Source organism: Halichoeres trimaculatus, unplaced genomic scaffold (genome assembly GCF_033239565.1).
Source record: "Halichoeres trimaculatus isolate MK-OKI-2021-1 unplaced genomic scaffold, fHalTri1.1 fHalTri1_scaffold_12, whole genome shotgun sequence".
Taxonomy (NCBI): domain Eukaryota; kingdom Metazoa; phylum Chordata; class Actinopteri; order Labriformes; family Labridae; genus Halichoeres; species Halichoeres trimaculatus.
This window is the reverse complement of record NW_027437190.1, coordinates 23,530,998-23,556,403: the sequence shown is the minus strand read 5'-3', so window position 1 is coordinate 23,556,403 and position 25,406 is coordinate 23,530,998. Positions and strand designations below refer to the sequence as shown.

At 41.3% G+C, this 25,406-nt stretch overlaps 1 protein-coding gene across 4 annotated transcripts; it reads left to right on the top strand.

The window, feature by feature from the left end:
- The first annotated feature begins 112 nt into the window (after positions 1-112).
- On the top strand, positions 113-25,374 carry ttyh1 (tweety family member 1). Of its 4 annotated transcripts, none has more exons than XM_074682907.1 (15): positions 126-722; positions 6,197-6,365; positions 7,826-8,055; positions 11,557-11,668; positions 13,282-13,619; positions 17,580-17,675; positions 17,882-17,954; positions 19,433-19,508; positions 19,663-19,718; positions 19,988-20,080; positions 20,176-20,268; positions 20,373-20,512; positions 21,192-21,359; positions 22,886-22,964; positions 24,289-25,374. In XM_074682907.1, exons 2-15 carry the CDS (start codon positions 6,231-6,233, stop codon positions 24,370-24,372), a joined length of 1,773 nt encoding a protein of 590 aa, XP_074539008.1. In that variant the 5' UTR covers positions 126-722; positions 6,197-6,230; the 3' UTR covers positions 24,373-25,374. The 4 variants fall into 4 exon arrangements, with proteins under 4 accessions (XP_074539011.1, XP_074539009.1, XP_074539008.1 ...); XM_074682911.1 differs by having other exon boundaries at positions 142-722; positions 21,192-21,252; XM_074682908.1 differs by lacking the exon at positions 21,192-21,359 and having other exon boundaries at positions 123-722.
- Positions 25,375-25,406: the final 32 nt, after the last annotated feature.

Here is a 25,406-nt window from a genome sequence, read left to right as displayed (position 1 = left end):
AAACACTCTCTGCACAATTATTTCGCGCACACACTTGGCTGGAAGGTTTGCATTTTTACCCCTTCTCTCAGTAATCTGGTCAAGGTTCAGGCTGGAAGTCTGGGCACAGATTGGTCAGGTTGATGGGAGTGTGCGTGGATGTTGGTGGGGGTCGTCGGTGGAAGTGTGCCGCTGGTATCTCGGTATGAAGCAAGAGAGGGGTTGGACCCCACTAATCCCCGTTAACAGATTAATTATCTTTGGGCAATATCGTGTTGCTGCCGTGTTGTGGAGTCGCATGGGCGTTGAGCTATGAAGATCTACAATGCAACGATAAAGGGTCCCTTCGGGGTGTCTCCTCAATCTTAATCCCTCTCTCTCTCGCGCTCTCTCTCTCCCTCTCTTTCACTCTCTGACTCTCTCGCTCGCCCGCTCTCACTGAGAGCTCCTCTCCCATCCATCACCACAAGCACCTCTCCACTGCCACCAGACAACCATACAATTATTGGCTATTTGATATTTCACTAACTGCAAGAATTACGGTTTATTTTTTCCCCTTTTTTCCCCAACATTTTGATCTATTTTTGGCATGTCTCCGAGCCTTTTTTCAGGATGATGTTTTTTCAAGAGCATCAAGCGCTGATGGCTGGCAGTATACCTCTTTGAGTGGGTAAATATTTCACGGACACCGCCGAAGAGACGAGACAGAAGGAGAGAAAAATCTCCCAAGGCAGGCGAAAGAGGTAAGAGACTGATGTTTTCTTCACCCGGACAGTTATTCAGTATTTTATATGGTTGCTTTAATCATCCTAAATCAATTGAAATAGAATATTTAAATGCAGTGTTGTAATTTTGCATTAATGCATTATTAAAAATTCTGCTCAAAAAAACCATCACACCAAAATGGATTCATGCACATCTTTTCCACTATGTCACCTAATGGATGCACATCCTCTCATGCAGAAAAAAGAAAATTATCACATGATGCTGTAATGATTTGATTGCATCCCATCATTTTTCACCCTTTTTCATCCATCATGTTTTTCTTTGGATGTTTAAGACTTTTTTTCTTTGATATGTGGTGTGATTGTGCAGGCTTTGGTCAGTAGAGTGGAAGCGTTTTGTCACCATCAACTTGTCATGCTGGACTCTGGCACACACCACAGCACTGATTCGCTCTGACTTACTGACTATGAGCTGCACTTACTTACCTTCGGTCAGCTGCACTCACTTCCAGGTCTCATTGTTGCAGCTGAGCATTAATTTTGCAGATGAATGTCAGATGAAAATTGAATTTTAATTGAAATTATTCTTCTTTTGCTTGTCTCTAGAGACAGAAGTTAAATGTAGCTTAGCTCCCTTCATAAAGATGTTAATGAATTTCTCCTGGCTGCTGTGGAGTGTCTTCAGTCATAAATTACAGTCATTAAGGTTGTTGTTAAGGAGCTGCTGGACAGATACTTTGGCTTTAATGTGGATCATTACTGACTTCATGAGGCAAAATGCATCGTTACGGCAGCAACAGGACTACATAAATTAAATTCTCTGATCAAGTGAGTGCCACTGTGATAAAAAAAGATGAAGGTGGAGTGCTAAAGATGATCCTAAATTCGGCTGACAGAGATGCCTCATCCTTGCTCTCATTAGCTGTCTCACAAAATGGCCCTGTACTTTACATTCAGACATGATGGAGTCTTATATCATGCAGCTCATTTCATCCTCGCTGTCGTCCTCAGCTCGGCGCAGACTAAAAACAAACTGTGATTTTTTTTTCTCTTTCTTTAGACATTCACATTTGGAGAGAGGGGGGGTCGGTGCTTTTCTCCAACATCCTCCTCCCTTTTTTAAAAAATCCTTTCCCCTTTTCTCCTCTGCTGACGACTGAGCTCAGAAATCACATTTATTTGGCTTCACTTTTGCAATGGTAACAGGCATGGTAACAAGCTGGCAGGAGACATCAAGTCAACATGAGGATTCATATTTGTGACAACTGCTGAGTAACTGCTGCTCCTGGACAGTAACACCCGCCCCTCCTCCTTCTTGTCCTCCTTTAATGCATCATTAGGTCCCCTCAATAACTGTCAGCATAAATATTCTGCCTGAACTTTGACCTCATGAGTGCCATCATTTTTATTACATTATTTTTCCTGCATTAGTAACGTGCACAAATTGACAACACAAAAGGACAGATCACCCTGTTGTCAGCATTTAGATAATTCTCTTACAAGTTTCTCATGGTTTGTGCCACCTTTTTCAAAACATATTCAGACACCTTTCTTCCTCCTAAATACCTTTCTACATACTGTAACACAAGTATCGTTCAACTAACCTGCGGGCGGGCTCAAAAGTGCCAATGAATTACAGCTTTTAATTTTTTTTACACTGCATAAAGACATAATTGAGTTACATCAACCTATAGTCACTCCTATTGTCCTCAATCTATAGAGGTGCTGCACTTTAATTTATGGAGAAAAATGAAACCACAGTGAGTAAAAATATGACAGAAGCAAAAAAAACCTGTTGAATGGTGAATTTTTAGGCTTTGAATCTCGGTCGCCCCCTGTGGCCAAAGTGTAAATTGTATCTTGACGTACATGCACTGCCATAAAAATATCTATTTTTTCTTGATTTAATAATCTAAAAATGAAACTGTGAAAGAAAAGACGTTGATGTGACAAAAACCATCTGTTTTGGCAGTTTTTTGTTAATAACCTCCACTAACACTATCTCCAGCAGGGCTGACAGGTGTGTAAAACACCTGATACCGCATAAAGAAATAATCAGTTCTGTAGATGATTGTCTAATTTTCTTTTTTAGGTCACATAGAGGCATCAGTTTTTATTTTGGCCTGTTTGATCACTAGCTAAAACCCCTTACAGCTGCTTTGAATAAATTATCTTGTAAAAACCCAGATTGCTAGATTATTAATCTTCCGCTTAGCACATTTCTTTCTCTAAGATGATTCTCAACTAACTTTTAGTTTTGGGGTTAAATTGTTTACAGTTTCTGATCTGTGCTTGTACTATTAAAATCTGTAGTGCCTGATGCAACATGTACACAGTACTTGCCTGTTATTAGCGCTGTTATCAGTATCAGAAAACCCCTCCGCAGTGAAAATCATTATTGCATGGTAACATTATCCATCAAAGAAAGTGCTTTTCTATACTGACCCACTTTATTGGCTGTGGTGAACACAACAGGTAGCTTGATTCTCCTTTGATCGAGGAACTATTCCCTCACTTGATAATAACACAGCTCAAACTCCTTTTATCCTCTCCAAACTCTGACAAATGCGCCTCATAGAGCCGTCAAACAGCTCCTTATATACATCTAATCCAATAAATTCACACAAGATGAATGATTATGAGGGAATACCATAACAGCAGAGTGCAGAGTGTTTGCTGTGCTGATGTGTGGTGGCTGGATGCAGCTCTCCCAGCGTGTGAACCATAATGTTCAGCACAGTTTTAATAAGGGAAATGGAGTGCTGGCAGTGATTCGATTTGTGACAGTTGGGCTGCTGGAACCATTAAGGTGAACCGGCTTATTGTAATGGGCTTAGAGCAGCAGCCCTGTCTGGCCTGTGGGTGAGCTGTTAACTTGTTCTGGGCCATAACCGCCCCAAATGTGATAGGGAAATTGTTCGGCATTGAATGTGACACGTGGGTCCATCCAAAGTTTTATCATGCAGGGCTTTATGGGCCATGGATTGGATCAATAGAGGGAGTAAAAAGCCTCTACAGCGTAGAATAATGCACTGTTTTAAAGCTAAGATGAACAAATAACAGCTGCATTAAAAGACAATAAAACAAGCCTCTGATTCAGGATCTATCACACAGTATTCCACTCAAACACAGAGCTGTATCTGCCTGTAATATCAGCTCTGAGCGCAGCTGTGACTCTTTGTGTTGAAGCGTCATCACTGTTGCTGTGTGAATGGTCCTCTCTCTGAACTGTCATTATAAAACTCTCTTTTCTTAAACACTAAAGCTCTGCTGGTCTCTTAATCTGGGCAGCCAGTATCAGGACCCTACCAGGCCCCTGTCTCGCCCCCCGTCCTCCCTCTGCTCCGTCATTGTAATAAGGATTGCAGTGTATGTTTTGGATAAACGGATTTGCCTTTTGTATTTACCCTACTTTCTCCCCCTTGGCTGGCTTTAGCAAGAGAATGCCGAACAGAGGGTTGATGTTTGAGTCAAATATAGCTGCCTTTGTGTCTTCTTGTTGCCTTGTGTAGTTTTCTTCTGCAGCATAGACTCCCCCATGAAGACTTCAAAGACCCTCGTACAGTCCTCATAACATCCATGCTGCTCCCATTTCATACACCCTTTCTAGAAGGTTAAGAAGAAGGCCTGTGAATCACAGCCAATTGTCAAATAAGGTCATGTAATCTCCAAGGCTAAACCCCCTCTGGCTAATGATTATTTGTATTATCATTCAATCTTCTGATTGTTTTTTAACTCACTGATGAATTATTAATGCCTTAAATCGTCAAAAAATGAGGAAATGCTTACACAGGCCTTTTGAGCGCGCAAGGTTATCTTTTGCCCGTCCTACTAGCAGTCAAAGATCTTAGAAATGCTGATTATGGTGAAAAAATGACCGTCTATTCCCTGACTTGTCTCTTTATTTGGGCTGTTATCCCACCTAAACTCAAGACAATTAGCTTTTTCCCCTGAAATATGTCCAAAACAGTTAAAGGGAAGTTAAAGCTCCTTTGAGGAGAGTTTGGCTGGTTCTTTACCAGACGTGATAGTTTTCTTGATGCCTCTATTTGACCTGTAAGAGCAAACAAGACCGTCAGCATAAAAAGACAGACTGTTTCTTAATAACTATATTGATGCAAAATTGGTTTCTGGTAGGTACGTGTCAGCCAAAACTATTTTTTATTCACAATGGCCAACACTTATTTTTAAAGATTTATGTACTGAACTGTAAAAAGACAAAAAAAAAAAGCTATGTTCGTGCACACGTTAAAGTTAATAGAGCTATAAGGTACTGTTTAAATCTGACAATGACAGTTTCCCACAGGAGCTTTAAATAAAGTGATTCAGTCTCATAAATTTGAAACATATTTAAATTGACATCCCCAGCATCCTCTACCTAGAAAACTTTGGGGAAACTTAGAGGTCATTTATGATGAGCCCAATAAAGATTAACTAAATTATACTCCAAATTAAATAATAACCACATTTATGTATTCACGTTAATGTGTTGCTTTCTCCGCAACCCTTCACATAGATCCATCTTGATTCATTTTATGAAACTACCCACCTTATTTTGCAGTTCCCATCATTAGTACCCACCAAGGTTAAAATAGTTTTGGATTTGCCATTATAGTTTAGTTTTAGTTAGTTTTGACATTTTATTTTCCATTACAGTTTAGTTTTAATTAGTTTTAGAGCGGGCATTCTAGTTTTTATTTAGTTTTGATTTTTGCAACAAGGCTTAGTTTTAGTTTAGTTTTAGTTTAGTTTCAGTTTTTCATACCTTATTAACCAGGTGCAGGATTCAAAAAGGTAGAGTAAATATTTTGTCATACTATTTATTTTCAAATCCAACATAGTGCTCACTGCTCAGTCAATGCTGATACCGAAATGTTGACTGCTGCCTTCATCACAAAAAAATAATATAAACTTAATATAAAAATTATAAGCATCAATTATATAAAATAATGTTGACATAAATTACATAAAAATAATATTAACATAAATTATATATATAAAAAAAAACAATATGATATGAGCTTCAATAAATAAAATAGAAAATATTACAACCTTGGTACCCACCCCTCATTGCAAGTTCTGTTGAGGAAAAAAAAAGCAGTTTACAAGTGTCGTAAACATTGCAGCCCTTTATATGAACACCTGTTGCAAGCTAGCTAAGCTAAAATCTTGAAGACAAAACAAAAATACCATAACGGTGCCCTGAGTGAGGTTCATGCACTGATTTCTACTCCCAAAAGCCTGATTAAATTACCTATGGCTGACATCTGGACCCTACCTTTTCTCAGGTGATCTCTGTTCATAAATCGTGCTCTCTGTGTCCACCTGGAGCAGGCACGCGGAGCTCGTGCTGAGGCCGCGCGGAGCTCGCCGTGACCTCCGGCTCCACTCTGTGCTCTCTTTGCCCTTCACCTCCTTCTCACCTCCCCTCCGCTCCTTCTCCACACCCATGCTTTCTCTGACCTCTCTCCTCTCTTTCTTCTTTCTCGTAGGGTTGGAGGAGGGGGAACAGCGGCAGTATAGAAAATGGCTGCCATGACAACGGTGCCCAGTTATACCCCTTCGCTGTGGGTGAGAGTGTGTCACGCCCTCCCTCGGCTGGACCTCAGCATGCAGATGAAGGACAACATCTTTGTCCCCGACAGCTGGGAGTACCAGCAGGTAACCGACACCTGCCACACCTGCTCGTAGCGTAACACGCTGTAACCACATGCTCAGTCTGAGGGGCCTTCATTGCATAATGATTGCAGCCCTGTTGCTCCGTTTCAGTGTACAGGAATGCTGATCTACTATTAAGCAACTAGATTATTAGCAATTTCCTCCATGTGCACTATGAAATCCTTTAAAGAAGCAGCGCTACAAAAGTCATTCAGTGTATTTTAAAACAAAATCTTTTCCCCTCACTATTGTCTGTAAAATTGCACTTGACACCTTTAAGAGCTCTTTAACTCAGAGCTACTTTTTCCATTTTCTCTTCTGTGTCTGTGCATGCAGATGTTTTGCATACTTTTCTCTCAGTAAGTGCCCAAGATTCATTTGCAGGTTTCCACTGCCACCATTGTCTGCTCTATTTTTTTTCTGCTAAAAAACTGCAAAGGTTTCATCCTTCCTCTCCTCAAACAGGCTCCCTCTCAGACCAAAAAAAAAAAAAAGAGCTCCAGCATCTCACAGTGCATGTTTGTGACTTCTCTGCAGTACAAAGAAAAGAAGGGAGGAGGGGGACGCAAATTATCCTGCAGAACAGAAAGACAAAAGAGAGGGAAAGTGCTTGGAGAGGGAGAATGAGAAAGAGGGAATGAGTAATGCGAGGAGGTTGTTGAACAGAAGACCGGGCACACACAGAGAAAGAGGGAGGCAAGTGAGGGAGTAGGAGTGAAAGAGAGAAACGAGAGAGAAAACCAGAGAGAGACAGGGGGAGAGAAAGCGAGTGGCAGTGAATGTATTTAAGTAGGTCACAGATTATTAATAGAGATTCAGCAGTGTGGATAGAAAGAAGGAGAGAGGGAGAGAGTGGGGGAGAGGAAGAGTGCAAGAGCGTGGGGGAAAGGAGGGATGGGTGGAGTGGGGGGAGGTGGGCAGGGGCGTCAGGGAACAGGAGGTGAGATAGGGAGAAGGTGGAGGAGCGAGGAGTGACAGACGGGCAGATGGATGAAGGATAATGCTGTAGATATGTGTGAGAGAGAAATGCATTTCAGTAATGTTGACTTTATGACATGGAGCCTGATCAGAAGCAAAGTCTGATGGCTTAGTGACATTAATATCACTCTGGTGCAGAGGCAGATTGGGGATTTGAAGGGTTAAAGCCTTTGAATTGAATATAAACAGTCCAGGATTGCCGCAAATGATGTGTTTTCTCCGTTTGAATGTGTGTTTCCAAGACATGATGTGTAGCTGTTTCCCCTCATTTCCCTGCCTCTTTTTAACACATCTAATGTTTTCTTTCATTTGAATCGCTATCTGCTGCTAATGGAGTGACAATATGACAGACTATGGAGTTAAACAGGATTGAATGATATTTGATTCCCCCCAAATTGCTCCTCTCCTCTTGTAAAAATGGAATTAAAATGCCATTTTTCTCATCTCCTCGTTGCTGATTTTTCTTCTCCCCTTCTTTCTTTCAGACTTTGCTGGTTTTGTCCAGCTTATCAGCCATCGCTCTCGTTATCTCGCTCCTGGTGGTGCTCTCCTTCCTCATACACTACTGCTGCTGTCACCGTGGCGACCGGGGTGAGGGATCGGAGGAGGAGGAAGAGGATGAGGATGGCAGCACAGGTCACGGTTACAGCGGGAAGAAGGGGAGGGGCATCTGCTGTGTCACGTGGGTGGCAGTGGCTGCTGTCACACTGTGCTGGTGAGGAGGAAGAATCAGTCGTCATAACTGACCTCTTATCTGTCATATTTAATGGAAACGCACACAGACATGTCACTTTTTTAGCAGGGTCAGGATATGTGTTTTCATATTACGCTGAAATAAAACTATGCAACAGTGTGGAGACAGAAAACAAAAGTAACATAATATTCATTTTAATGATAATGATTCATAATAAAGAAAACACTGGGTATGCATAGCCAGATTTAACACATTGTATAGATGATACACTAGAAAAATATGATACTCATCTGTAGTAATTAGGGATGTGCTGATCAGCTTTTTTGGCCCCAAGCCAGATCCAGATGAGTCTGCTGATACTTCTCCTGAGTCCTGATCTGATACTTGTATTTGTCTCAATAATACAGCTCAGCTTATTACAAATCACTCAGCCCAGCAAGCATAAGGTAAAACTCACATAAACTCCTCCTCTGAATGATGTGATAGCTTAGTTTAATTTCAATACTCAGTCACAACTATAAATCACAGACCCACTCAGTGCTGCGTTATATCACATAGACTCCAAAAGATGACAAAAAACACTGCACTCTCCACAGTCACAGACATGGGCTGGTGGTCTAAAACAAATAAGTCTAAGCTGAGTGTCTTAAAATGTGAAGCTACTTGGGTGCGTCTCTTTGTGGCTGCCTGCAGAAACACTTGAGACCAGAGTCATATATAATCAAAAAAAGCAGATTTCACCACAAAAATGACGTGTTTACTGCGTGGTTCATTTTTTTTATTTCTCTATTTTCCCTATCATAAAGATGATTTTACAGGGACTACATTCACCTTTTTTAGAGTCTATGCTTTAACCACCTTCTCTGTTACCCCTTTGTCTTTTTCCTGCTCTCAAGGCAAGATATCCTTCTTTTTAAAAAAACAGTTTGGTGCTCCAGTGCTGCATCTTTTTCCTCTGTTGCTTTACAAAGAGGTCCCCAATTTCTGCACAGTTATAGGGTAATGAATGAACTAGCTACAATCTATCCATTATTTAATGGGTAGATAGTAGTAGGTGACTAGCTCAAAGTCTTAAGAGTAGCTAAAGATTACTTAGTGGCAAACAACAGGTATGAGTGTTAAGTCAAGTTAACTTTATTTATGTATTACATTTAAAAAATACCAATGTTGACCAAAGTAATATAAACCACACTACATATTTCTAAAACAAAGAGTCAAATCAAGTAAAATGTTATCATGGGTAGTTACTAATAAATCATCTCTTACTCTTTACCTAATCATGACTCACTTATGCTGTGTACCCTGTAGTGAAGTCTTTTATCACAACGGGCCATTACAACAAACTGAACATTTCACGATATTAATAGTGATTTTCTTTCCCGCACTATCAGTTTTTATTTTATATTTTAAAAAAGGTAAATAATTTCAGCTGATATGAACAGTGGGGTGATATGATTAGCTCAACTTTCTGATCTATGATCAGTTCAATAGGGGATATATTGGCTGATTTGAGAGGTGAGGTCAGGAAGGGATGTCCCTTTGTCAGCTAGCAGCCCTTGCAATGAGTTTGCAGTAATAAAGCTGTAACATAGTATTTGCCAGTATTGCAATCACAGGATCATCACAGGACATTGTGGACAAGTAACAAAATTTGAAACTTTTTTTTTTTGCTTATTTAAGTTCAACCTACTTATTTTATCTTGTTAACCTCAGACAGCTAGGTTAACATCTTTACATTTCTTTAAGTCTTTATGTGAAGCTAAGCTAAAATGCTGTTCACCTTGCAGACTTAAAAGTGACTCCTCTTCTTACTCTCTGCTGGAAGGCAAAGTTTATACCCCAAAATGCCAAACTAGTCCTTTAAAGTGAACCATCTGTCTGGTGAAATTAAAAACAACCCATGTGGCAGGAGTCCTTAAGTAGACAGTTGTTTAATATTTCAAACTGAACGGTAGTTTGTGGATTTCGCTCTGCTTTTTAAGTTAGGGTATTTCAGAGTGAGTGAAGCTGCAAGACCAATGCCTTCAAAAGCTCAGCATTTCCCCTGAAACTTTGTTTAAATTCTGTCTTTGACTAAACATACTGAGTTACGTCACACCACTGCCTTTAAGGTGGAGCAGCATGGAGGCTGTGAATCACACGCTGTCAGCCTCTATCGTCATGTGCTTTTTAGTCTCCCACACAGTCACCAATGTCACTGGAGAGAAGACAGGAGGCCTGGGTGACAGCTGACGGTCATGTTGAGCTGCTGTTTACCAACCACAAGCCTATGACAGTGCTCTGTGTGTGTGTGTGTGTGTGTGTGTGTGTGTGTGTGTGTGTGTGTGTGTGTGTGTGTGTGTGTGTGTGTGTGTGTGTGTGTGTGTATTTCAGTTGTTCCCCCTCACTCGTGTCTGTGAGGATGATTTCAGCATGCCCACCTACAGTACAGTCACTTCAGCCAGTGTTCCCCTTTAAATCTGGTGAACATGCAGTCATGGAGTCGCTGCATTGTCTCTGCTGTACATTGGACAGAGATGCCGCTTGACATCTGTCCACCGCACACTCACATTGAGGAAGCACGACTCAGCTGTCCATTAGACCCTTTAAATGTGTGCTGAGAGCCCAGCTGTGTGCTGTAATAAAAATTACACTGCATTGAATGCTCCAGCACTGCTTGTTATTGTATTCCAGTCCGCGTTATGCCTGATTATACACACTGAGTCTGTTTTTATATCATAGGACATAATGTACTGTGGATTAGAATTCAACTGCCACAATGATGTCATCTTATACAGACTCTAGGTTGGCGTGGTTCATGTCTCCCCCTTATGGATCTTAATGTAAAGTAATGGAGTTGTCTCCTTCACTGATGCTCCACAGAAGAGCTCTTCATGGATGAAAAAATTATGCAGCGTTTAACATCTTGAAAATATTTCATGTGACACCCTTTTGCTCCAGATGGTGGCCTTTCATTGCAAAAAACAACAGTGTGTCATCTGAAGTGCAGCTGCATTACACTGCGCTCACATTTGCCAGCTTGAAATGCAAAGCACACACAGACGCAGACACACATTCCTCCTTTTTTCCCCCCTGCTTTCTAATCTGGGTCACATACTTTGTGGGAGATTGGGTCGTACCATTCCTCTCGGGTTTGAGGGGATTTGACAAACATCTGGCTAGAGCGGTAATCTGAACATTTGAATAACAGAAAGATTTGTAAACACGTTGTTATGTTAAACATATTAGATATTTCCCTCCCTGGAGTCTGACTGTTTTATGCTTGGAGTCAGCTTTTCTTCCCACTCATCATCTGTTTATTTCTTCCCCTGCTCTGCACTGTTGGTATGCTCACATAAAGCGCACACATCCAATCCACTTCAACTCTATCTGCTTGTGTCACATTCATTTAAAATGTACATACACACTAAATTAAATATTACATTTATGCCTCTGCTATCCCCCCCCAACACACAAACACACACTCACATACACGTTCATCCTCCCACAATGTTTTCATGTCTCCTTTTTTTCTCTTTGCAGTGTTGCCATAGGTATCGGTTTCTATGGCAACAGCGAGGCTAATGATGGGATGTATCAGTTGACCTCGTCTCTTCTCACAGCCAATTATACGCTAGCTTCCATCGATCTGCTGGTGAGTGCTGCTCTTCGCAAGTAAACTGTCATGCAGAGTATTTACCCAGTGTGTGTGTGTGTGTGTGTGTGTGTGTGTGTGTGTGTGTGTGTGTGTATGAGAGAGAGAAAGGGAGAAAGAGGAAGAGGATGTGTTGATGGCTTGCATGTGGTCTGCAGAGAGCCAAAGACAATCAGATACAAACTTCTGTCGTATTGATCTCCCTGTGGTCAGACAGTGGTTTGTGTGTCAGGCTGATAAATGTCCTCCTTCTGCTGAGCTCTGCACAAAAAAAACAGGTCAGGAAAACAAAACAACTGACACGAGTCTGAGCAAATGAGATGGAAAACACACAAGATAATCAGTCTAACTCATATCCATTCAAAACATATGTGGCAAGAGTAATAATGATCTTATGTCATCGAACCAAATCTAGTGAGCCTGTTAAGCTTAAAGCGTAAGGTTGGGTGAAAGTGTGAAAAAGTGAGGCTAAAGGATTCCAAAACATGCAATCTGATCCATAATTATTCAACTCCAGAGATTTAGAAGTAGTAAAACCAAAAACTGGCGTAAAAAAAAAAAACTCTAAGCTTTTATCAATCACACAAAATGTTACCTTTCATGACACAGTAAGATTATCCAATCAGAGAAGAGGATTCACTCAGCTGCTGTTTTAAGCTTTTGAAAGAACTTCCCCTCGTTTTACATCTATACCTTTTACACCCAAACAACATGAATTTAAGGCTGTAAAAACATCCAAAATATTCAAATACTATATCACCAAAAGAAAAGTAGAACTGAAAGTTTAAAAATGTGACAAATGTGGAGTTTTAACTATATACAGTGTATTGCAGTCACATCAGTACGTCAGCTCACCCTTCATCACGCTGTAAAGGAGCTGTGCCAGTTTTCAAGTGAATCATAGTAATAACAACAATGATGCTTTATAAACATAGTGCTTTTCAATACAGGTATATAAAGTGGTTCACAGTGGTCAATAAAAACAAGTAGAAATAAATAGAAAACAAAAGATCTGTAAGCATACATTAAAAAAAGCTAAAAAAAAAGAAAGATGAGATTAAATCACAGAATAACAGCTTTCCTGTAAAAATGGCTCCTGAGTAATGACAAAAGGCAATTAAGAGACACTTTTAACACTGAATCAGGGTTTTTGCAAAAAGAGATCTAGTCCAAGCAGTTTGTTCCAACCCCGCCTGTTTTAAATCAGGCAGGTAACAAATAATTCATCATGATTACACAGGCATTTCTACAAGCCGTCCTAAAAAGCCTGCACTCTCTTGTTTCTCTGCGCTACTGCTGTCTATTATCTTGTCCAAACAGCTTGTAAAATGCTTTATATTCATCCAATTTGAAAGTATCTGCATGTCAGAGACAATCAAGTAGCTGCTTTCAAGTTGCTTTCAAAGTCTAGAGTTTTGCATTAAGCAGTTTGGTCAGTCAATAAGTGGCTTTATAGACTGTGAGGAACATGCATTAGAAAGCTGCGGCTTCAAAATGCCCAACATCTCCAGTGGTTTGTCTCTTTAAAACAACCACAATGAGTTTACAAGCATCATCCTTCTTTTCTGTGGTTGTCATCCCACTTAACTCCCTTCACATTCTTCCTTCTGCAGATTTCAGACACCATTTCCGGGCTGCAGCTGTCCATCTCTGGCCCTCTGACCTCAATGGAGGAGCTCTTTACGGGCAGCAAACCGTTCCTGGTGTCGACGCGGAACTGCCGGAGGTTATCGGAGAACGTTATCAACCTCCTCTCCTCCATCTCCCTGGCCCGCTCCAGTGTGGACACAGGCCTAGGGAATGACAGCAGCGTGAGCGGGGCGTCCATCATTCCTCTGACCCCAGTCCCTCCGTCTGTTGCCCCAACAGCGGTGCCCACTGGTGGCTTACTGCCAAACCCCTTCTCACCAGGCTGGGCAGCTAACACGCTAATGGTCAATGAGGACTACAGGTGAGGTTGCAGTCAGGAAAAGATAGCTGTTTTTTTAACTCATAATTTAATCTGACAAAACAACAATAAAAATCACAACACTGAGAGATTGCCCTCCAGCATAACAAGGGTTCATTTTACAATAAACTAAAGAAAGAATTATAATTATAAACATTGTTCTGTTTAAGGTGACTGACTCCTGTTTTCACAACTCCCAGCATGGCCTTTGATTTAAAGCTGATATAACAAGGTTCAAATAACCTCTCTGACAACTGCTCCGGTCTACAATCGCTGATGGTGCTCACTCCACACATCTCACCCCCAAACTTAAGCCAGCTGTACAAATCAAAACAATGTGGTTTCCTCACCATCCAATTCAATCTGTTTCATTGATAGAAAAGCAGATCAAGTTTTGTAATCTGTTAGAATTCTAAAAATCTATCTTATTTCATAGTAGAGCCGCTGTCCAACATAATGATGTATTGATACCTAATACTTCACCTCTAATCTGTGCCACAGCAGATGCATCATCGTCCCCCAGCCACAGCAGCACAAATCTGAAACTACAGAGTTCTTTTTTAGGGATTTGATATACAACCTCAAAATCTTCGCTTGAATCACTTCACACCTCACACATTTGGACAGATAGCTAGAACAGCTTAGTATTTTTTTTTACGCTGCTCCATTATAAGAGGAACACAGAAGAGTGATGTTGTTGAGCATGTATTTAATTCATATCAGAAACACTATTTGTGTCTTATCACAGAGTTTTGCCTTTTTGTTGAATGGGCCAGAACGTGAAATGCAGATGTTTTAATAACCTGTGGATAAGGCACCACTTCATTTTCCAGGTCTGAAATTTCAAACTGAAAATTTTTGAAAAGGTTTACTGGCAGCTAACACATTAGCATTCTGTATTTCAAGAATAAAGGTTTCAAGCTATGAATTAAATGTCAGTGAAATATTAGATAGAGATTAAAAAGGACAGTTCTTCTGAAATAACACCACATATCGAGTAACTACAATCAAAGTTCATACACTATACCCTGATCCATACAAACACTGAAGAAAAACGTCACAGCAGCATGAGTCAACATTGGCAATGTAAGTTAGCTTTCTGGGAAATAGGAGTAAACAGGTTCAGGATCATAAATTTATTTTACAATCTTTCTTTTGTTCATTGTGTAAGATGTGACAATAACTCCAAGTCAAGCCTCAGAAGAGCTCTTTCTGTCGTCTTTCCACTTATAAAATCATCTGAGTTTAAAACCTATTCTCTGAAAACTAAAGAATAATTTATGAAACTACACGCGCTTTTCTCCTTTCTGCGCCAAGTCAAACGTCTTAACTTTCATCAGTCTTTTACTGCAACACAGAGGCAACAAAAACTCAGTGAACATCCTGAAACTGCTCCTATTCTGACAAGTTGACGTTACAGACAACCAGATGGAAGCATTTGGAGAAGAATGCACATAAACCCTGAGGATTTCACAAACTTCAACATGTACACATTGTTTATCAACACTGCCAGACCCTTGCTCTCAGTTTCAAGAGATTGTGAGGAAACTTGTCTGACCAGCATTCATAAATGTTGCATATTTGTCAAGAGGTGGCAATGGTTGAGGTTTTGCAATGGAAACCAAACAACCCACTCATAATGTGGTGATGGTTGGCCTCTATAATGTCTTTATTACAGCCATAATGTTCGCTCTTAAATTGTCTAGAAAGCATCTACAACTATAGATAATAATGTTAGTATTGAATGGATTGTGAAAGTACAGCTTCTCATAAACTAAAGCACACACAGCAGACACACAGGATGTCATTCATCAGTGTCCATAGACCATAAGAGGTTAAACAGGGTTCAGCTCCTTCATAACTTCACTTCTCCCCTCCTCTTTCTGTCTCTCCTCTTTTAGCAGATAAAACTATTCAAGCCCACCAACGGGAACGCTGTGAGTCAGTGACTCACTTTTTCTGTTTAACACTGAAAGAAATTTCCTCATTATCCGTTTATACTTGTCAGATGTTTCATTCTGGGAACAGTGTGAAAGGGGAACATTTTAATCCCAGATCAGGCAGAAAAAAAAGCTGACTGATTAAGACACAGGTTGTCTGTCACATCACAACAAAAACAGCTGCTAGTGTGACAAAGCAACACAAATATGATCAATAATGAGTAGTAGTAGAGCTATCCTCAAAGTCAGAGCAAGAAAAGGGGAGACAGGAGGATGAAGTCACCACATTTTTGTAAAAGAAGTGCCTCCAAGAGGCAGGTTCACCCCCCCACCCCACATTTCCTGTCTCTCTCCAGCTGTCCCCTCCAAAAAAAGGCAAAAGGCTGAAATGCTTTAAAACAAAAACACATTGTTTCTCTACCTTTGGTGCTTATAATCACTCTCTAACACAGTAGTGAAGACATAAATGCGCTAATTAACACTAGCTAAGTCACACATAACATATCTTTATAAATACCACATATCAAGGGGCCAGCTAAGCTCAGCTGTTAAACTGCAGGCCTCGTGTACAGACTAGTCTTTGATGCCCTTAGCTGCTTGTTATTCCTCATCCTCTCATCCTTCTTTCCTCCTCTCATTCACTGTCCTATCCTCTAAATGAAAACAGTAAAAGTGCAAATTGTAGTCTTAAAAATATATATCACATCTCATTTCCATAAACCACAGTAAACCCATACCTTAAAAGATATTCAAATTCAAAATGACCATCACAATAATGATGATTAAAATGATCACAGTGATCTATCTATCTATCTATCTATCTATCTATCTATCTATCTATCTATCTATCTATCTATCTATCTATCTATCTATCTATCTATCTATCTATCTATCTATCTATCTATCTATCTATCTATCTATCTATTCATCCATCCATCCATCCATCCATCCATCCATCCATCCATCCATCCATCCATCCATCCATCCATCATCCATCCATCCATCCATCCATCCATCCATCCATCCATCCATCCATCCATCCATCCATCCATATGACCAGCTATTCACCCAGTCAATGCGGCAACACAATTAAGGTTATCATATATAAATAGCAAGAACATCACAGAATATTCAAACATAACGTGTCCAAACCCTTAGACACCAACTCTGACAATTTATTCATGGCTCCTACAATGACCGACTGAAATCTCGGTGAAAGTAACCCCATTAATAACACAAAACTGTAATGTTATACTTTCTTTCAGCAGACAGTCTGCTACAGGATTGTACGATAATTTATTACCTGATAGTGTTGAAAATTATGATGACCCAGTACATATTTCATATTCAGGATCTTAGTTTCCAGAATATTGCCAGGATATGGATTGAACTTTTACATCTGTCAGAAATTATGATGACCTTGTCTTGTATTGTTTTACAAAGCAATCCGACCATTTATTGCGGAGTTATGTACACATATGGTAAAAACGGCCCTATCTCACAATGATAAACATTCCTTTAAAAAAGTCCTGGATCCAGGCGGTGATCTGGGTCACCTCCAAAATTTAATGACTTCTTTCTTATCCTATTTTAAACATTTCCTGAAAATTTCATCAAGTTCCGTTTTATTACTTTTTGAATTATGTTGTTCACAACAGACAGACTCTCCCAGAAACACAACCTCATTGGCCGAGGTAACTGCATAAAACTACAGGTTGTTAAACTGAAACTACAATTTATTCTGACTGCATGCTTTTATTTTAAAGTCGATAGGATTGTTGCAGATGTAAACTGTATGCAAAAAATAACAACTGATGTGTTCCTGTATGTGTGCACATAATTTATGCCACCCCTGCATAAGCCGAGAGCTGGGACCACACCCCTGAACACAGATGGAGAACACTTGCAAAAACATAGAATCGAGATTTTGTGGTCAAAGTATTTTTTTGACATAACAGATAAATAAAAAGAAAGAAAAAACACATAGACCTTCTTGAAATGAAGTCTTCTTTTTGTGTTATAGGTGGCTATCATATGTGCTGTTACTGCTACTCGACCTCATCGTGTGTCTGTTCATCCTGCTGGGACTGGCCAAGCAGGCGCGCTGGCTGCTTATCTTGTCAGTATACACACACACACACACACACACACACACACACACACACACACACACACACACACACACACACACACACACACACACACACACACACACACACACACACACACACACACACACGTTTCTTCTGACACAAACCATACAGCTGTGTATTGATGTCAGAGTGCCCTGTTAGCTGAAGAGTTTGTTTTGCTCTCCCCCCACAGGATGACTGTGCTGGCCTGGCTGGCTCTCTTCCTGAGCTGGGGCTCCCTGGGTTTGGAGACAGCCACTGTGGTGGTGAGTAAACCCAGGAAAAGTGCTCTGCTGAGCAGAGGGATGGGGGGAGAGAAGGAGCAGAAGGATGAAGAACTAAAGGAATAGGAAATGAATGAGGCTGTCATTGGAAGGATTGGCCGGCTATCGCTGAGGAAACAGAGCTATACGGAGCTGACCCATGATGGCAGGCCAAAGCAGTGTGTAGATGTGTGCATGCGTGTGTGTCAATTCTGCACTCATTGTGCTAAACTGTGAAAAGACTTGCCTCCTAGGGAACACTGCAGCCGTGGCAGAGGACCAAAAAGGCTGGAAAATGGGGCAGAGATTAAAGATTCAATGCGAGTGTGCACATTTGTGAACAAAGTGTGTTTGTGCAGAGAAGAGCGTGTTTTTCCATGTTAGTGTGTTTCATGTGAGTGTGTGGGCGTTTGGCTCGGTGAAGTGAAGATGGAAGATGAGAAGAAGTGCTTTCATGAGAGGAAGAGGAGGAGAGTGCATCTCCAGTTTAGAGAGAGTGAAGCCAGCAGTATGCCATAAGGCTCTAAGATGGAGCTGTACCTCCCTCTCTGGGGCTTCTGAAGGAGGATGTAAAGAGAGGCAAGTGTGAGTTTCATCCTTTAAAAGTGAAACTCACAAACATGATAGCATGACAAAACTCAAGCCGTGCTTTTAACAGCGAAACACAACGACAAACAAGAGGGATGTGATTGCAGATTGCATGTGAAAAAATTACCACTTTTAACAGTGGGGACATGAAAAACATGAAGGTTTTCATGTCGGAAACAATGTAGTGTCCTTATCCTGTTCACCCTGTGAGGTTTGCTCATACTCTCTGAAGAGAGACTCTGTTTTGGGTGTGTTTGAAGAGGGCAAAATGTGGCTGTTTTTCTGCACTGCTGCCCACTTTAAAAGTCCCAGTGTCATGTGGAGCTGGCAGGAGATGTCCCAAGTTCTTTTGGTCCAAACAGAGCTGCTCTGTCCCTGACCACTGACAGGGAAACAATGGCCCAGCTGTGGGTCTGCCCACTTTATTCTGTCCCGGGTTGCTGCGTTTCCCGTCAGCCACTCGGCGCTCTGTGTGTCTCTCACTCCCTCTTCTGGTAGGGTTATCTCAAGCTGAGCAAGTTTGTGGGTGAGCTATGTCTCAAAATAGGCCAGATTTTACGAGAATGTGTGGAGATGATGTGGAAAAAGAGGTTAACAGATACATGGAGATGATTGATGAGCCAATGGAAAGTAAACTTGATGTCAGAGTGTAGTGCAGGTTTATTCAGGACAGCAGGCGATGGGTTCGATCAATATTCGCTGCTGTATTTTGAGCTGCTGTCAGATATCCGAGGAGGTAAGTATGTCAGTCGGTCAGCGTGTCTACTAACTTTTCCCTTGTGATCATTTTCTCTTATGCCCTCCATCTTTTGCCTCATCTGTCTCTCTTTCCTGCTGCTTTTCTCCCCTGTCATCCTCTCTGCCTCTCCCTGTCACTCTTCCTGCACCGTCAGGCTCTCAGCGACTTCTGCTCAGATCCAAACATGTTTGTCCTCAACTCCACCCAGTTCAGCTCCGGGACCAGCTCAGGTACGGCCCTGCACAAATGACTCTACCCTGAAAGTGCTGGTTGTTTTCTGATTCTGCGGTAAACTTGATTTAGCTCCAGACTGCACTCCTGTCAGCACAACCTGTCATAAAACAGTGTTCCCTTTTGTCCTCTGCTGCTTTGTTTCCCATTCAGATGTGTTGGATTATTACCTGACCTGCAGCAGGCGCATGAACAGTCCGTTCCAGCAGGTAATGTGACCTCACATGTCTCATATATTCAACACAGCACATAGACATTCAGCTGACGCTCTCACCCTCATTGATTTAAAGTAAGTGCGCAGGCTGCATGTCAGGCCGGCTCAAGGCCGGTTAAGGACAAATTATGTGAGGACGGGAGGCACAGCTGTTACTGCGTGTCCTTTCCTTACATGATGTGCTCTGCATGCATGGAATATTAATGTTGTATTTCAGCAATAATGCAAAAAAAGTTTTTAACTCCACTAACTTGTTGGCTTCAGCTGCTGACCCAGTCGCAGAGGGCTCTGTCCAACATTCACACACATCTCTCCAGTCTGGACAGAAATGCTCTTACACAGTTCCCCAAAGCTGAGGTATGTGTTAGAGTGTAAGAAAGCAGCTCAAAAACACAAACAAATCATGTAGCTCTGGTTAGTTTTTAACGTTTGGCCTTGTTCTGCTGTGGTAGAAATCACTCAGGGAGGTTCAGCAGATACTTAACTCCACAGAGGGCAACTTCCATCAGCTAGTGGCGCTGCTGAACTGCCGAGGTCTGAATAAGGTAACAATATGCGCTGTGCACGCATACTAATGACAAAAAGAAAAAAAAAACAGATGTTACAAATCACTGCTTCTTTATTCTCATTGATTTGCCTGTTTCTGCAGGACTACATCGACTCTTTGAAAGGCCTGTGCTATGATGGGATGGAAGGATTGCTCTACCTCTCCCTGTACTCTTTCCTCTCTGCTTTGGCCTTCACTGCCATCCTCTGCTCCCTGCCCGGTGCCTGGAGGAGCTTCCCCAGGTGAGAAAGAGTGTACACCTTGTACAAAATAAGGTCAAGTAGCATAAAAACCACCTAAAGTGTTGAAAGACAAAGCAAGACAAGCTAACATTAAATGATCTTGGGTCAAAGTTACGACGGAAAGCAGTAAATCCACAGTATCTATGAGGACATAAACTCTAATGAGAAACTGCGCATGAGGAAAACAAAGCCAGTGCATCTTGATCATACAAGAGAAAATATTAAAGCATAGTGGATCTAGAAGAAATTTAAATTGTTATGTCGTAGCCAAAGGTTTGCTCAGTTAAATTTAAATTTGTCTTTTGTGGAAATTCACTGTAAGAGAGAAATAAATAAACAAGGGACAAGTTTTTGAAGTCTGCTTTGAGGATGTTTTTTTTTTCTTCCAACTATGTACATGAGACTCTTCTCAAAGTATTAAAACACTACAGTTGTGATAGTTTGTGATTGACTCTGTAAGTGCTGAACCTTTTCTGCAGACACCATTTCTCACCATTTTGAGTGCATGTTTTTTTTTTTTTACACCTGAAATGTGGGCCTCTAACCAGCTTCAAAGAAAGACGTAGTCCTGAGAGATGTCTTAACATCCAAAAAATGTGTGTTAAACAGAAACACTGTGGTACTCGTCACCTCTCTGCTCACACGTGTCCCTCTGTCTCTTTTTCATTGATGACCGTAGTGAATCCGAGGAGTACGAAGACTCAGACAGCGAGAGTGAGGACCCCTTCACCTCCCATCAGGCACGTAGACCTCAGGCCTCGGGGTCTCAGCGAGGGGCCATGGCCCCCTTCTATAATTACCCGGGGGCCGGGTGGACACCCCCCTTTTCTAGCGCGCCGCCCCTCCCGTGAGTAACACAGACACACAGACACGCAGACAGACAGACAGACAGAGCAGCCCACTTGGTGCAGGATGGGGAGGATCTTGCTCTTAGTTACAGCTCTGCATCAGAAACAAGGTTTTGTGTGTAGACCTGATCTTATGGGCAGATTTTCTTCTGATGCCCCCCCTAGATGAGGGACAACACAACATGAAACACAGAGTATGCTCAAACAACACACAGATACTGATCATTAAAGAAGGTACTACAGGCACATAGTATTTTTTTTTATAATTACTCTTTATCTTACCTTAAACTGCAGATTTTTCCATCAAGAGCAAACATCTTTATTTCAACACAAGATGACACACACACACACACACACCTACCTTCATGAGAGAGAAGAGTCAGAGTAGTACAGTCAGCTAGGTTTGCACACTTCTGTCTATACTAGTGTCAAACACAGTCAGGTCAAGCACATGCATTGCAGACAGACACACAGACAGGTCAATATGGACTCCAGTGTAGGCAGAGAAACAGACACAACTCCAGAGGTCTGTCTGTCTGTCTGTGTGTCTGTCTATCCGTCTGTCGAGCGTTTCAGGACAGACGATGTGTAGACCGCTCGCTCATTTCACAGACCTGGTCTCAAATGGCGTCCTGTCTCCTAAACAGCAGCAGAGTGCTGCTGTGTTGGGGGGAGGGTGTCATTGACAAGGCTGCGCTCGTAAAAACTCCGGCGATGTGAGGCTCAGGTTGACTGTAGGTAACCCCCCCTTCCCTCACCCAGCCACCCACTCACCGACAAACAGCACCCTCCTGGATCTCTCTCATCCGTCTCCTCAGTGTGGTGTCCCAGCCTCTCCGGTTATCTTTCTTGCTTTTTGCTTTCTCTTCTGACCTGCTTTCCCTTTTAGTTTTCCCTTTTTCTCACTTTCAATTTTCTTATCTTTTTACGTTTCCTCCTCCCTTTCACACTCACTGGTGTTTCAAGCTTAGTGAGAGCTCTATGGACTATTTACCTTCAGCATCTTCTCTGTCTTATTTGAGGACAAAAACGAATGAATAGTGACTGAATTGAACAGATAAAGCTCAGAAACTCAGCCAGCACTGAAAATACAGTTCACTCTTTTTAGTTGGAATCTGCTCGGGATCGCTTTAAAGCTTTCTGGGGTTTTTCATGCAGATAAACAGATTCATGAAGAAAACAGCTGAGAGGAGACAGATGAGTCACACTCAGCTTTAAATGCATGCTAATGCAGACTGCTGTATGAATCCTCCAGTCAGGAGTGGACTGTATGGTGCTCACAATGCCATTAGTAATGATACAAACTAGTTTTAATGAGTGCTGTGTTTTCCGCACTATATTTCTAACCGCTATCTCTCCTTCTTTCCTGTTACCTGTCCTTGGGTCCTGTCACCCTGCGGCCTTCCCCTCCCTGCGTCCCCTCTGTCTTTCTCAATGTGTCTTACCCCTGTTTCCCTCTCTTCTTCATCCTCCTCTCCTCCTCTCCCTCTCTCTTCTGTCCTTGTCTCTTTCTATCTCTATACAGGACTCCAAACGTTTCCTCCAATGGCAACCCTGGCTATGAGAGCCTCCCCTTGACTGACAGGCAGTCCCCACCCCCCTCTGTGAGTTCCTCCTTCCTGTACTTGTGACACCATCGCAGTCTCTGCCATTTTAACCGTAGCTGTCAGTGCACACGCTCGTTTTGAGAATCAGGGACTAACGAACTAACCTGGTGGTGAGGCTCTGGTCTCTCAGGGCCGGCCTTTTGTGGAGAGAATTTACATGTTACTTTTAACAATGAGCTTGGCGTGACTGTTTCTAACACCGATCTGACTGTATCACCATCTGACCGTTACAGAAGACTTTGACCATCACAGCATTCATTGAGTTTAACGTTAATAAAACTTCAGCTTGGTAGTTTGTTCCGAACTACATGAACAGGACTTTGATTGCAACAAAAAAAATCTACTCAACGTTTCTGAAAGGGATTGTTTGCCTCTTTGTTTTTTAAGTGGGGTCGTATCAGACAGAGATTCTCAAATTTTTCAGCCTGTGTCATGGGAATACATCAAAAGGCCAGTTTAAAAAGTGACAAAAACAAACACGAAGATAATTCGTTTGTCGGATCGTTGAAAATGAGTCTACCTATGTGCACTTATTGTTGTGTTTTAATTTGCTGCCACTGACACCTCCACTACCCTGGCTTCACCTCAGGGGTCTTGTAGTAACAATAGAGATGTGGCTCAAACTTTCTCAGTTTTCATGGTTTTATTTAAGATCTAAACCCATTTAGTTTATACGTTTGCATTGTTATATAAAAACATGCCATTTTAAACATTTTTCAGTTTTGGAAAGGATTTTGTAACCCCGATACTGGTCTTTTGCAACCCCCAAGGGGCTCCCTACTCCCACTTTAGGGACCACTGGTTTAAGGTACATATCAGAAAGTGCTTTTTTGTTAAAAATCAGTGTGAAGGCTCTACTATCAACCACTTCAGACAGAGTTGATATTACCAGATAATTTAACTAACCTACGGAAACTCAAACTGCAAAAAGTGGGTGCGCCACAGGTGGAAAACATTTTGCGTTTGTGCGAGAAAAAAAATTGCTCACTGACAGATCTTCTCATGGTCTTCTTTGGCAGCTGGAGTCTGGAGTTGCTGTACCATCATCGGCTTAAATGAGCAAACCTATTTTCTCAGAGGAAGGTCATGAGATGGCACTGATATCTGGGAAACATTGTAGAAAATGTTCTGATCATTAACATTTTCAAAAAGATGATTTTAAAAAAAAGTTTCAAACAGCTTACACTGTTTTGATAAGTTTTTCTTTTTAAGTGTGAATAATAAGTTTTTTTTTCTCTTCTCTTTCATTCTCTCCGGATCCACCTTTGGACCACGTCTACCTCTCTTCTGTTGGCTGCCACCATCTTTTCTGGAAGTACAGTACTCTCCCAGCATGCTGACTGGTTACGGGGGGAGTCAATCACACCCCAACCCTGCCCATTCGCGGAACCTGTATTCACGTTGATTATAAGTTTCATTATTTTGTTAGGAAATGTATAGAAAAAAAATGTTTAGTTTTCATATGAATGGACACTTTACTGAAATGAAAAGAAACTAATCTAAATAAAATGAATGCTAGGTGTCAATTAAAAGTGCGTAACGTCATTACCACTGAGTATTATTATGATTAGAAGCACTTAAAAGAGGAAGCGGGTCTAAAGGGACTGCTGATGTAACCCACAAGGTTTACGCTGGTTGAGCAAAGCTTTGAACCAAGTCCACTTGGTCTAAATTCTTTCCCCTTGTCTGTCCAAACTCTGTGTAAACTGTGAACAGTGGTAAGGCAAGTCAGAATGGTATTGACGTTACAACGTTGTAGTTTTATATTCTTAAATGTATCAGTACCACCAATTTATTTTGAAGTTTTTATATAAATATTGTTGTAGGAAAGCACTGGCACGTAGCAACACGACACATTTTTTTCTGTGAATGGTAATGCAGTTTCCTCACTTGGTATCATTTTTTTTTATTATTACTTTTTATAGGTGGCAATTCTGTATTTTCCTTGTATTACCTTATGGTATTCTGTATATCTCACTGTCTATAATATCTGAATAATCATGAACCTTTGCTCTTAAAAAAAGTACTTGAGGGCTGCCAAGACCCTTTTTCAAAGATTAAATGGAGAACAACAACTGCCACTCAAGTCCTGAGAGTGGAGAACTACAAATCCCATGCAACGACAGCAGGTACATAGCAATATGATTCTTGCTACTGGTGCTGCAGTAGCCCTACCGTAACTAGCAATAATGACTATGTATAGCATTGGGTTTCTGAGACTTCTCCACAATGTTTTGTGTATATATAAGGTATGGTTTGTTGGAGATTTCATTGAATCCCCCGTCCCTGCCAACTGACCTTGTTAACCCTTGAATTGAGTTTGTATGGTTATCAATGCTCCTTTTGAACGGCATCCTTTTACACTCAAAGAGTCTAATATAAATAAAAATAACTTCAATAACCTTCATACAGGCTGCATTGTGTCTACAAGTCGGTGCA

What these genes read in the sequence shown, in the direction of transcription:
- ttyh1 (XM_074682907.1), top strand. Translation starts at nt 6,231, where the DNA reads ATGGCTGCCATGACAACGGTGCCCAGTTATACCCCTTCGCTGTGGGTG. An exon ending in TGGAGACAGCCACTGTGGTG is followed by an intron (nt 17,955 to 19,432) that starts GTGAGTAAACCC and finishes CTGCACCGTCAG; the next exon opens with GCTCTCAGCGACTTCTGCTC. An exon ending in GGCAGTCCCCACCCCCCTCT is followed by an intron (nt 22,965 to 24,288) that starts GTGAGTTCCTCC and finishes CTGGAAGTACAG; the next exon opens with TACTCTCCCAGCATGCTGAC.